This window comes from Benincasa hispida, chromosome 7 (genome assembly GCF_027475165.1).
Source record: "Benincasa hispida cultivar pf3 chromosome 7, pf3_genome.v1.1, whole genome shotgun sequence".
Taxonomy (NCBI): domain Eukaryota; kingdom Viridiplantae; phylum Streptophyta; class Magnoliopsida; order Cucurbitales; family Cucurbitaceae; genus Benincasa; species Benincasa hispida.
Window position 1 is genome coordinate 12,954,044 of NC_143484.1, and position 13,649 is coordinate 12,967,692.

The 13,649-nt window shown below is 36.3% G+C and overlaps 1 protein-coding gene across 2 annotated transcripts; it reads left to right on the plus strand.

The window, feature by feature from the left end:
- The first annotated feature begins 829 nt into the window (after positions 1-829).
- LOC120081479 (UBX domain-containing protein) lies at positions 830-13,303 on the plus strand. 2 transcript variants are annotated; one of them, XM_039036370.2, is made up of 10 exons: positions 830-1,358; positions 2,094-2,230; positions 2,333-2,434; positions 5,258-5,450; positions 8,987-9,064; positions 9,159-9,227; positions 10,595-10,738; positions 10,824-10,923; positions 12,212-12,465; positions 12,820-13,303. In XM_039036370.2, the coding sequence occupies exons 1-10, from the start codon at positions 1,257-1,259 to the stop codon at positions 12,982-12,984; spliced, it is 1,344 nt and encodes a 447-aa protein (XP_038892298.1). In that variant the 5' UTR covers positions 830-1,256; the 3' UTR covers positions 12,985-13,303. The 2 variants fall into 2 exon arrangements, with proteins under 2 accessions (XP_038892298.1, XP_038892297.1); XM_039036369.2 differs by having other exon boundaries at positions 903-1,358; positions 2,324-2,434.
- The last annotated feature ends 346 nt before the right edge of the window (positions 13,304-13,649 follow it).

Sequence of the window (13,649 nt, forward strand, 5' to 3'; positions counted from 1 at the left end):
AGATGAGAGGTAGAGATGTCCCGCTGGACATACTAATTTGTTCGCATGAGGTTTTCGGAAAAATGTGTTTCGTGGAGTTGAACTTATGTTAATGTATATTTGATGCAGATGTGGTTCAATATCTAATATTTGATCCTCTGATTCTCTCTCAATTGATTGCGTATGATTGACTTGAGGAAGCTGAGCGTGTAATGTTCTTGAAGTTGAAATCTTGGAAGAATGTTTGTATCTTCAGGACTTGAACTTCAGGGAGTAGTTCAATCTTCAGGAGTTAGGGAGTTTTTTGGTTTTTCTATGAACCTAGCCCTTGGGTTCAACTAATTGGATTTAGACCTTATTTCACATTTGAGTCAAATTAAGTCTATTTTTAGGCTCAATTAAAATTTAGCAAAAAACTTGATATTTAATTGATCCAAAATAAGTAATTTGATCCAATGATCAAGATGAAAACACATGACATCATCAGAACCGACAAGTTTTTTATATTCAATTTCAATTCAGGACATATGTCAACTTTTATTTAGTCCCAAATTAGATGATTTATAATTTCATCATTAACTTGTTAAATGGCGTTACAATTTGTGATTGGTCCAAAATTTCTCATTCAACAGTCACGTCAATTATCTATCCTTAATTCAATCTTCTCCATCTTGAATATCAATGATCTATTTTATTAACTCTTCAAAGGCATTGTTCCCTTTCTAAATCATGTGACATTGTCGAGACAACGCGAGTCGGGCTATTGTTAAATATCTTACCTACTTGATTAGTGTTAAAGTCTAATCTAAGCTAATTATAGTAAAAGTAGGTTTTTAGGGTTGAGTAAAACAAAAAAGCATGAAAGGGAATGTACCAAAAAAAATATAGGCATGAATTGATCTTTTGAAGGAGTAGGTCAGTAAAAAGGTGAGTTGGACACTCATAATTCTTACTACCTCACCCAGATTCTCATTTTCCAATTACCAATCCTCTCTTTCTTTAATTTGTTCCCTTTTCTTCTTCTTAATTTTACTTTTTGGGAATCTACAAAACCCTCCTCTTTATATATTTGATTGACGATTAGATCTCACAGTCGCAAGAATTTTGCCAGAGAACAGTATCGAATCGATTGGTTGACGATTAGAATCCTTCGAAAGCAAAGAAAAGCGAAGAAAAGCAAAGAATCTCGACTCTGATTACCCACCACAAGTTTCTATTTTGGTTCTTTCTCATCAACACTTTGCTTTTGTGCGATCATCGGGTTTCAAGCGGTGGAAATGGAAGGGGTGCTCTCAGCCACCGATAAGCAGAGTATGGTCTCCTCCTTCCTTGAGATTGCTGTGGGCCAAACTGCCGAGACTGCTAGACAATTTTTGCAGGTTTTTCCCCTTTCCTCACAATCCCTTTTGCCCATTTCTTTTCCTCTAATTTTGTTACATTATGTTATGTCTTTGTTTCTGATTGTTGATTGTTGTACATTCAATTCGACATTAAGGGGGTTTCGAAATCCGGGCCATTTTCTAAGTCAGTGTTGGGTTTACGGCTGTGGGGCTGGAGGGGAAGATAGTTTTTCCTATGTGCAATCTTTTGATATTATTCGTTTATTCTTTTAGAATTTTTTGTTCTACTGCTTGCTGCGTCTGAGTCTACTGCGGGACTCTTATCTATCAAGTCCCCTAATCCAGATTTTGGTTCTGGAACGATCTTTTTATGTAATCATATCCTACATTTTTATTTGCTATGAAGGGGATTACGAAATAACGAGTAAGTAAAAGTGACCGAGATGCGAGGGAAAAACTTTTGTTTAACATTTCCGGAAAGACCACCTATTTGTTCGTTTACCAGGTTCGGCACGAAATGAATCGCCATATCTTTTGCTCCACCCCCTTTTTTTGTTCTTTCAAGGTTCTTGGACTGGTTCGAAGGTGACAGTTACTAGTTAGTATACTAACATGAGGCTGTATATTGAATGATTTTAATGATCTGGGAATAAGATGTTGGAAGCTTGTGGGGGATCTTCTTCTTGTTTTTTTCCTCTTAGGTTTGGGACTATTTTGGAAAGAATTTCTAGTTAGTTTCGTTCTGAGTCTTAATTTTGAATGTTGTATGGACAGGCAACAAGTTGGAAGCTTGAGGATGCTATTCAGCTGTTTTATGTCGGTAATGAAGGAGGATTGGCTGGACCACCACCTGTACCTTCTCCTCCAAGTACAAATGAACAAATCAATTCTTCAACTGATCACACATCCAAGTATGTTTGCAAGCCATTTGTTTGTGTGTGTTTCTAGCACATTACTGGAGTTTAATTGTTAGTTTTTTAACATTGGTTTAACAATTGGCTAAGTGAATCTAGAAAACATGTGGGAGCTGGAACGTTTGGGCAATATGAGGATGAGGTTCGCCCTCCCTTACCTGTTATAAGGGAAGCTCTTTATGATGATGCAATGTTGTATGGGTATGCATCTTTTCCATGCTTGCTTTATTTCTGATTCACTCTCTTTCTTATGTCACTTGGGTGTACCTGTCATGATTTTGCTTTTATTACTCACTCTTCTCATTAGATTATTTGTTTGCTAGTCTCAATTGCAAATTGATATAATTTCATTGGGCAGCTGCCTCTTGTACAGGCCTTCTTGATCATTAGTTGTCTCTTCATCACATATGCATTTAAGTTTACCAGATAAGCGAATTCCAAAAACGATTTTGATGTGAATTTGTTAAAAACACTGGAGTTAATGCTTGATATTTCATAAATGTAATGTGGTGTCTGCCATGGGAATATGTGAATATATGTTTCTCTTGGTCAACTAATGATTGCATATCATTGATTTTTAACTTCTGATTTACCTGAATTAGTTAGGTCTTGGATTTTTTAATGAGGCAGTTTGTTGTGATTGAATACAAAAGCATAACTAGCTTGAATTGGTTGCCTCAGAAAGATTAATTTATTTTTATTTTTTTAATGAGAACTGATGGAAGATATACCTATACCATTATCAACAAAAAAGGAGAATAACATAAAAACGGCCTTAGAGATGAGGAGCCCCTAAGCCAAAAAGTAGGAATGAAACAAAAGGCCTGCAATCTTTTTGAGAGTTGATCAATAAAAGAGGTGTTAGAAAAGGAATTGTGAAGGGCACTCCATAGCCATAAGCGGTCACAAAAATTGATAAATGAATCATACTTATGCGAGAAAGTTCTAGAATTTCTTTCTTTCCAAATATAATAAAGGTGACTCTGACTGCATTAAACAGAATAACTTTGTATCTTGCTTTGAACCATGACCACCAGCTAAAGGATAGTTCAATAAGGCCATCTTCTGTAGTCTTTGGAGGAATTCATGCAATATCTGAACGATTGACGATGAAATTCCAGCTTCTATAAGAAAACAACAATGCAGAAAAATATAGACAAGTATTTGGGGATAAAATCAAGTTAGGATTTCTCTTTTTCACTTTGTCGGTATTTACCCTCCCATGGCCCATGAACCTGCAAAAAATTTTACTTTCTTGGGACTGTTGCCTTTCCACATCTAGAGTCCAGAGAAGATGGCCCTAAATGGAGGGACTTGGCAAAGTTTTCCAAAAAGTCTCCAGAGGAGTCTAAATGCCAAACAATCACTGTCTTTCAATTTTCAATGGGTAATTTCAGACCAGTTTTTCTCACTCTTGACTATAGGATAGACTATGGACGGCAATTTTTTCGGGGCCTGGAGAACCTGAACTTGACTGTGTGGGAATCCCTAGTTTGACAAGGATAAAAACTTTTTCTTTGAATTAGTTTTGAAGACATTATGGGAAATGCATGCCCCATGGCCCACTCTGACCTCAACCCTGACCTGCCCTAAACCGGCCTCTGTACCCAGATATTTTATACATATATAGAAATTATTATCTTTATATTTTAAAATCAATAAAAATGTACGATATAATAATTTTTTATTTTTGAACTATGAAATTCATTCCTATGAGCCCATCAGAAAAGGGGGGAAATTACAAGGTCTAAAAAGGAGAGTGAGTTGGACGCCTCTTAGGGGAATACGCATATACCCCCCTCTCTCCCCATAATATAGTGAAAATTTATTAGAATGACCCCCAATTAATAAGATATCCAATAAAAAGTTGGAGAATACGCATACCTCCCATAATATAGTGAAACTTTATTAGAATGACCTCCAATTAATAAGATATCCAATAAAAAGTTAACTGCATAAATAAAGAAGATTGACGAACACCTACAGATTGTTTTATATTTAGCTACATGTACTCTCTCACTCCTATGATTGTGTATATTTTGTCTTCAAATTTCCTTTGATTCCATGAAGCATATTCAAAACAATTTAGCTTTGCCTTTCATCTTGATGCCATAAAAGAATCTTGTCTCCGTGCATAACAGGCCTACCTAAGAATGCGAGACCATTAAGACGGGTTTCTTTGATGTCTATCTGCTAGTCAGCATTTTCAAGATACACGTTGAAGTATTTACCTTCATAGGGATTTTGGTCTAAACTTTTGATTCTGTGGAAAGGCTATTCATTTTCAATCTCTTCACCAGGAATGAACCGATATTTTATAAGAATCCAACTTTTGAATTTCGTTTGTGGACATGGTTTCATCCTCAATTAGATTTCTCCCAGTTTTAAGTTTTTTATAAGAAACAATTTCATTGATGGTAAACTAACCATCAAACACCAAACAGTTTTTAACTACAACCACTCCAACTAGACTAGTAAATTGTTCAAACAAAGATTTTTCGCAAACCACACATCTTTCCAAAAGGCCGGCCTCCTTCACTGTCACCAATGTTCTGATCTTGAATCTACGGAATGAAACCCATTTGGCCAACTTCTACAGCTTCCTTCCCCTAATATTGACACTATTGATAAATGTCTACACCACGTACACTTGCATTTATTTTCTTTCTAAAACATCTGTTTGTTGGCTTTTACATCAGTTCTCAGAAGGTCAAATAAATGAATTATCTCAACCATTTTTTTGACCCCAATATTAAATATATTTATACTACCAACTTGCATCTGTTTTCTGATTATATTTGAAATAGGTTTAATCAAAACAGTGTGCTTAACTTTTTCCAGCATTTGTATCTTTTTTTCTTTCCATTATACGTTTAAATTAGCTTTTAGAAGCTATTCTCTTCTTCACACCTTTATGTTGCATTTTTTGACTGCTACATGAAGCAACAATATGCAGTTCTGAACCTGTTATTTGATTTACTATTGTATTTCCTAAAAGTGTGGATATTGGTTAACTTTGTTCAGAACAACTATGGGCTATCTGCCAAATGAATCTGGTTCATCAATAGGGTTCCGGAACTTGCAAAATGAAGTGAAACATCATGATGTTTGGGAATCAGGAGAAGGTGCAGCATCCACAAGTGGCAATTCTCGAGATAATTTAGCTTCTTTATACCGCCCTCCTTACCATTTAATGTTCAATGGGTCCTTTGAAAAGGTGAGTTGAGTCCCTTATTTTACATTGTTTCTGCCTGACGTTTACAAAATCTTATGATGTTTAGGTTGATCTTCTTGATGTGCATGCATGCCATATTCTTGGAAGATTCTCTCTGTCCCCAATTCCCCACCCCCCCAAAAAACAAAAAAAGGAGGAAAAAAATGAAGAAAGAAAACGGACTTTGGAACAACATCCATGTGGATTGGAAATTTCTAGAGGAAGTGATGACACTTGATTGGATCAATGTGTGTCTTAGAGACCCTAAATTCTTTACTTTCATTAATGCACTAATCCGTGGCAGAATTTTAGCTTCTAGAGGGATCAGGCAAGGAGACCCACTATCTCCTTTTATTTTCCTTATATTTTGTGAAGTTTTTAGCAATCTTAGTGATAGGATTCATGCCAACTGCATCAATATTCTTATTTGGATGACATTCCGACACTCTAATTGAAATTGTTATCATCCCATCAAGCATCCAACAGGTCTTTGGTCCAAAATGTTGTTTTTCCTAGATATGGAAGCTCCCTGGCCCAAAAAGGATCAAGTTCCTTTTATGGGAAGTGGGCCCTTCTTGCCTCAACACCATGGACCAGCTCCAATTTAGATGTCCATGGATTAACCTATCTCCCTCATGGCATTGACTCTGTCGGAATGCCAATGAAACTCAAAAACACATCTTTTTCCACTGCCCTTTTGTTAGCAATATATGGGTCGAGCTTTACAATGCCTTCAATTGGACTGAAGTTGGATTGGACTCTGTAAAGCTCGTTGGATTGGCTTTGAAGGTCTCTTTGGGATCATCCCTTCAAAGCTACAAAGGAATTCATATGGCATAACTTCACACGTGCGGTTTTATCAAAGATTTGGGAAGAAAGAAATGCTAGAATCTTCAAGGATATTGCTAGATCATACAAAGAAGTCCTACAATCATCTGTTTTCACTGCACTTTTTTGGTGTAAAGATTTACAGCCCCTCAAAAACCTCAATTTAAATTTTCTTATTGCTAATTGGAAACATCTTCTGTATTCCTTGTGATTGTGAATAGGGTCCTTTTGTATCATTTTGAATTATTTCTGAAATTGTTTCTGATCTAATAAAGAACTATTTGGATGGTGCTCTGGTAAAAAATTTTTTTTTTTTTTTTTTTTTTTTTTTTTTTTTTTTTTTAATGTGGAATTAATGGGAATGATGCTAAGTTGCAGTCAACATCTTTTCCTTTCACGTATCTTGGTCTGCCTTTAGGGGGCTATCCAAAGGGTAGTACATTTTGGTAGTCTGTGATTGATAACTTTCAAAAGAAGCTAGATAGGTGGAAAAGATTCAATCCACCAAGAAGAGGAAGATTGACACTTTGCAACTCATTTTTATCTTGAATCCTCTTCATTACATGTCAATTTTCTCAATGCCTCTCAAAGTTATTATGGACGTGAGAAGAATTTTGCACTCCTTTTTCAGGGATGGTTCAAAGGGAAGCAAGTTATTCATTTAGTAAACTGGGAATCGGTTTCTAAAGCATAGAATGATGGTGGTTTTGAAATTTAAAAATATGGCTCTTTTGCTCAAGTGGGATTGGAGATTTATGCTTGAAAAATTCCTCTAGTGTAAAGTCATTATGAGCATATGTGGCATTGGTATTTATCGACCTAAGGGAAATGTGGTTTGAAGTCTGCATAGCCCATGGATTAGCAGTTCCAAATCCAAGGTTTGGAAACATGTTGAGCCTCTAGCATCCTTCAAGCTCGGAAATAGCAGAAGAATCTCTTTTTGGTCTCTTGCATCCTTCAAGCAGGTAGAGACCGCCTGTACTTTAAGGAAGAGATTCTGCAAGTTGTTCTTTGCTTCCTTAATTCTATTTGTTTTTCTACAAGGAAGGTTTTTGTGTTTATTTTTGGTTGGATTATTGGTTGACTACAACCCATTTATTTTTGTTTTCCATTTCTGTTCAACTTTGATTTGGCAAATAATGATCATATCACTTCTTGCTAATCAATGAAAAGTTCATTTCTTAATAAAAATTGGGATATCAGATGGGAAGAGCTGTCTAATTAGGGAGTGGATGGTATGACTTCATTGTCCTCCCTTTTGTATAATCTTCATCTTTTAGATGTGTATCTTGTCGATCATATTGTTTCAGCTCGATTGGCTCCTCTCTCTTCTCACTTGTTTTCTTTAAATAAGCTCTAGATGGTTTATATCTCCAAGGTTTGGTCCTTCCAATGCAAATGAACTCTAGTGAATTGGCTCAAGAACCTCTTGGTTATGTGAATGTTCGACACGCAAACACTAAAACCCATTAACATTTAGATCAACAAAAAGAAAAAAGATGCCCATAATTTTTCAAGGCTCAAAATACTCCTCACGTTTGATGACCAATCAACTTGAATATTTGTAAAACATGCAAGAGCTATAGACTGTTCATCTCTTCTTATTTTTCTTCTTATTCTTCAAGCATCTAGACTTCTTGTTCTTCATCCTTGTATTATTATCTTTCTTCTTCCAATTCTTCCATATTCATGTTAATAGGGTTCTTATCGCCCATGTTAATAGGTGCCTGCCTGGCTTTATGGTGATGGTATAAAAGGCAAGAAAAAGCGCACCAAGGCGAGCACCTTGTTGAAGGCATTGCATCCAAGGCGTAGGGGCTTCATCTTGCCTCACCTCTCACCTCGACAACACTGATTTTTTGTAGGAGTCACGTGGAGGACCCAATTACTCATTTTGGGATTGCCACTTTGCTCACTAGGACACTACCATTGAAAGTGCTGGTTGAGATCATTTTGTGTTTGTTGAGCTTAGAATAGATATGGTTGAGCTAAATATAGAGGGCTAAGAGGTCATTGGTTTAATCCATGGTGGCTACTTGCCTAGGATTTAATATCCTATGAGTTTTTTGGATACTCAAATATTGTAGGGTCTGGCGGGTTGTCCCGTGAGATTGGTCGAGGTGCGCGTAAGCTGCCCCGGGCTCTATGGATGCCAAAAGAAGAAAAGAAAAATAGAGATGGCTAAGGTTTGTTGGATGAGGTGCTCTTGAATTCTTCATTTGGGGAGAAAGCCAGTTTTGTGATAGACTAGTTTCTTTGCTATTTTGTGGGATATTTGGATTGAGAGAACTAATAGATTTTTTAGAGAGATTGAGATCAACTGAGGATGTTTGGGAGGTGGCTAGGTTCGTACATCTCATCGTGGATGTTGGTCACTAGGTCTTTTTTGTAATTATATGCTTGGTTTTTTCTTTTGGATTTCATTTCTGTAGTTAGGGCATATTCCTTTTTAGGGACTTGTTATTTTTTATGGCTTTGATATTTTATTTCTCTGAATAACAGTTTCTTAATTTTTTTTTTTTTTTCTTAAAAATCTATTTCAGTATTTCTATCTTAATACCATATTCTGGGCTTGTTCTTATGATATAAGTTTCTTTAGTTGATAGAAGATCTTAACATTTTTCTGTTTATGTAGTGATGCAGTATGTCTTTTCAACAATTGGTACATATATGCCATTCCTCAATTTACTGGAGGTTTTTGTCTTCTTCAGGCAAAAGGTGCTGCCTGCGTCCAGGACAAGTGGCTGATAGTCAATCTGCAGTCTACCAAGGAATTCAGCTCGCACATGGTAATATTTTCTACCAATGTGATTTCTGTCTTGGTAGTTTGCTTACCATTTTATAACAGGCACTTAGTTGGAACAAGTATTTTGCTTTGTGTAGCTTAACCGGGATACATGGGCAAATGAAGCTGTTTCTCAAACCATTACTACCAATTTTATTTTTTGGCAGGTCAGCTCCATTCTTGGGTAGATTTTCAGTTTTCTTATACTTGCTACTTTCTGTAATTTGTTCTTAGAATTAAATCTTCTTTGCACTTGCACATGGTTTCTCAACACTTTGCATAAAAGTGGACGAACAGCATTTTATTCTTTTTAACTTTTTAAAGAAGGAAACAGAATAATTACACAAGAGCATCTTATTAAAGGAAAAACTTCTAATTAAATAGAGGACTCAAAGCTCAAACTAAAATCCAAACCAAAATTGCACTAACAAATTGTACGAACACTTGGTCTTACTAGTGATAATAATGTTGGTTCAGAAGAACTTCATGGATTACAAGCTACAACCAATATACTTGAGAATGCTGGTAATCTCTCCCCTCTAGAACTACTGTTCTATTCAAAATACAGAATAAAAATCCCAAAAACATACTAGACACGTACTAATAAAGCAACCTGTCATCGCACGCTCCTACACAAAAGTGTACTAAACTAACTCTTGTCCATTAACCACTAGGCCCACAGCTATTTCCCTTTTTACCCCTTCTAAAATAGGTATTTACAATTGGAGGTCTACTCAAAGGTACATCGACTGAGAACAACCCTTACACTAGCACCAAATAAAAATTGAGTACTGTAAGATTGACCTCATCTCCAATTTCAGCAGAAATTTGGCGATGAAAGAACCACAGACTTGCTAAGGTCACAACCAACAACTGCAGCAGAATGTTGAAGACGAACCATTTAAGACCATGCAGCACCTCTTGAAACCAAGAACCTCAAAAAGCTGGATTTGAGATAGCTACGCTTCAATAATCTCCTAGTATGACCTAGTATCAGAGAAAAAACACAACTTTCAGCCACCACCTAATTCTTCACTCCGAGATCTTTACAGCAACAAAGCCCCGAGCCAGCAACAGCCATCTCTTGAAAAGCAACCCTTTGCCATTAGCCTTGGATATTCCAAAAGGTTCCACCAACCTCTGGCAATGCGACAATCTTTTATCAGCACAGTTTAGACAAGTACTTTCTACCAAATGTGCTCTTCTGCAAGATTAAAAACAATGCAACATTCTTTCTAAGCTACAATTTCCTAAATGAACCTAGAATTTTGATCCATCAAAGTTTGACCTTGTTCCATTGTCCAATATAATGGATGGCATGTCAGAGCTTTCATGGTCCCGTATTAGTTTCAGCTATTACCCTCTTTTTTTTTTTTCCTTTTTTTTTCTCCCTCTTCTAGTAAGATTGTTTTTGTCAGTTGCAAAATTGTGTATTAATGGAAAATTTACCCTTTTTCCCCATTGATATAATAACATTAGTGTTTCTGGGTTGTATTTTCATTTTTCTTAATCATATCATGTTATTTGCACACAGGTGTATGATGATTCAACTGAAGGCCAAAAGGTTTGCACGTATTATAAACTAGAATCAATTCCTGCTGTCCTTGTCATTGATCCCATCACAGGGCAAAAAATGCACTCTTGGTTTGGAATGGTTCAACCTGAAAGGTTACTTGAGGTAAATGTTTCTGGAGACTTTAAACGTCTTTATCTCAATAATGGGTTTGGTTTATCTGAAAATGGTATTATCTTGTGTCCTGCAGGATCTATTGCCCTTCATGGATGGAGGTCCAAAGGATCATCATGTTACCTTATCTCATAAACGTCCAAGGGAGAGTTCCTTGACTCCACCGAAAGTTAGAGGTATTTAGTGTTTTCTTTTAGTTTGGAAGTTCAATTTTGATAGTTTTAATTGCTTTTCTTTTATTTTTGCTTCCCCGTTTTCATCCAAAAACTGATGATAAAATATATTTCACTGAAGAGAGAAAAAAAGAGAAGAAAAAAAGAACAACCTTTATCGGATTTGAAGTAATCTGAAGCCTTCTACCTAATTCAACTAGCCAAACAACTATTTGAATTTGTAACTATTGATTCAACTAATTTGCCTAAACAAAGGCAGCTAACAGCCAAGGATGTATGGTTAGATGAAGATTCCTTGCAGTCTGATATCTCAATTTATATGGGATGGTGAAAGGAAAGTTCAAATCAGTTTTAAGATGGGACTCAAGAATAAGTTGGAATACTTCAACATGAAGAAATTCAAAAGACAGGGAAGAAAGTGAGCTGAAGGGAGTTGTTGCAGATGGTAAAACTGTTTGGTTTAAACCATTTTGATGATAACAGGTTGTGGATTTTGTAGTCTAATGGTTGCTTTTCAGTTAAGTTCTTTTGTTGACAAGGGGTGGTTGGGTAGAGAAGAGTCCTGCCCAAAGAAAATTATTCCATGAAGATCTTCCTCACTTGGTTAGTTTAAAAACGGTATGGTTACCAAGAAAATTTTATGTAGGGCACTCTCAGATTAGAGACATCCACAGAACTACCGATGAATATTTCTTTGTAAGGAAAAGTTCTCCAGAACTTTGTCTCACAGATCACCATTGCTACATATGATCAAGATGGATGTGTTTGTTAATTTCATATTCCAAAGAAATTATATTTTTCCCCCTTGTAAAGAACACTAAGTTTATGAAATTTTTGTTCTTCTTAGTAGGAAGTCTTGTTGGGGAAGGGTGTAAGGTTATAAAATTATATTTGTTGAATTTGAGCTTAGATTGCAACCTTTCACTAATCTGGTATATTTCCTTCTCAGTTCTCTGTAACACACACACACACGTATGATATCAACTTACTTGAAGACAGGGAATGTCAAAAAGTATAATTAAGGAATAAGGAAGTTCATACAGAAGCATTAATACAAATACGAGTAAAGAACTTTTGTTTCTGATATTGAAAAAAAGCCATTGTGCTGATGATATTTGGAGGTCCAAGCAATCTTTGTGATTCTTATTGGATTGGACGGCTGGCTTCTTCTTGTGGTCTTTTACTCTCTTTAAGGAAGAAACTTGCATGGCGGTGATTGTGGTTGTGCATGGTTTGCCAATGTCTATTTTAGTGCAACATGCGTAAAAGTTTTATTTACAATTATCTGCAGAAGAGGATTACGAGGAGGATGAGGAAGTGCAACGTGCATTGGCAGTTTCTCTAGAAGGCATGAAGGAAGCAGTCAAATTGTCTTCTGAGGATAAGGATGCAAAAGTTGCTGAGAAGGAAGAAGAGAAGTGCCCAACTTATCCACCATTGCCTGAAGAACCCAAAGGTGACAGAAACCTTCTTTGCAGGATTGGTGTCCGTCTTCCTAATGGACGTCGATGCCAAAGGAATTTCCTCCGAACCGATCCAATTCAGGTAATCGTAATACTGTTTCTTGAGAGCTGCAATTGCATCCTAAATTTTGTTTATACTTTCTAGGGTTATATGATTCACGGACTTGGGCCTCAGATTTTGCTTCAAATTGTTACTTTTCATTTTCTTTTGCTTATCTGACTATAGATACATACTAAAACATTACAACTTGTTCAAGCTTCTAAGAAGCACGAAACATTAGAATATATTAGACAATTCTATAATTTGAAGTACAGGCAGGAGCAATATTATATGATCTCAACTCAAGCCGAACAAATATACTTATAATCTAATCCAACTCTTAATGTCAAAAGTTGTGTCCTCCATTTGAACCCTGAGGGCCTTTTCTTGTTGCAGTTGCTTTGGTCTTTCTGTGCTTCTCAGTTAGAGGATGGTGAGACAAAACCATTCAAATTGACGCATGCAATACCAGGAGCTACAAAGTCTCTGGACTATGATACCCAAATGACATTTGAGGAATCAGGGCTTGCGAATTCAATGATCTCTGTCACTTGGGACTGAGAAGAAGGTGCCATTTTCCAAACTATTCCCAAAGAAACATAGTTGAGCAGTTGTGTAAGTAGTCAATCAGTCACTGTATTTTGTGGTTTCTCTGCATTTTCTATATACTTTGGGTAAAAAGTTTAGTTAGGATGATATTCTCCTGTTTTTCCCCCTCCTCTCCTCTTCCTTTCAAAAAAGCATACGACATACAGAGGAGGCCGGGTTGTGACTACTATTTGTATGACAGTTGAATTTATCACTTCTACCCTCCTATGCATGTGCGTGTGTTTTTCGCGCTCGTAAATTTGATCAATGTGTATTTTGGTAGTACTGGAAATTTTCTTGTGGTTTAGCTGTAGTTTTGTAAACTTAGAATCCTAGATAGATTATGCTGTATATGCATTCACTAGAAGAAGCTCTTTAGCATTAATTGTGAGAAGGAAAACTTGAAAAAAACGAAAAGAGAAAAGAGAGGAAGTGTTGTAATCGCGATAACTATGTAAACGACAGACATTTTACTTTTAAAACTAAACAAGAAGCTAGGGGTGGACATGGATTGGGGTGTGGATCAGATTGAGGGTATTTTTTGGATCAATCCGAAAATTCGGTTTGGTTGGGTTGGCAACCCTAAGAATCTAAATAAAGGCTCTAATCCAACCCAATCCAATCCTTAAAATTCGGTT

Bases quoted from the DNA above. Each gene is read 5' to 3' on its own strand.
- LOC120081479 (XM_039036369.2), top strand. From the start codon at position 1,257: ATGGAAGGGGTGCTCTCAGCCACCGATAAGCAGAGTATGGTCTCCTCC. The intron at 10,739-10,823 runs GTAAATGTTTCT...TGTGTCCTGCAG, and splicing joins AACCTGAAAGGTTACTTGAG to GATCTATTGCCCTTCATGGA. The intron at 10,924-12,211 runs GTATTTAGTGTT...AATTATCTGCAG, and splicing joins GACTCCACCGAAAGTTAGAG to AAGAGGATTACGAGGAGGAT.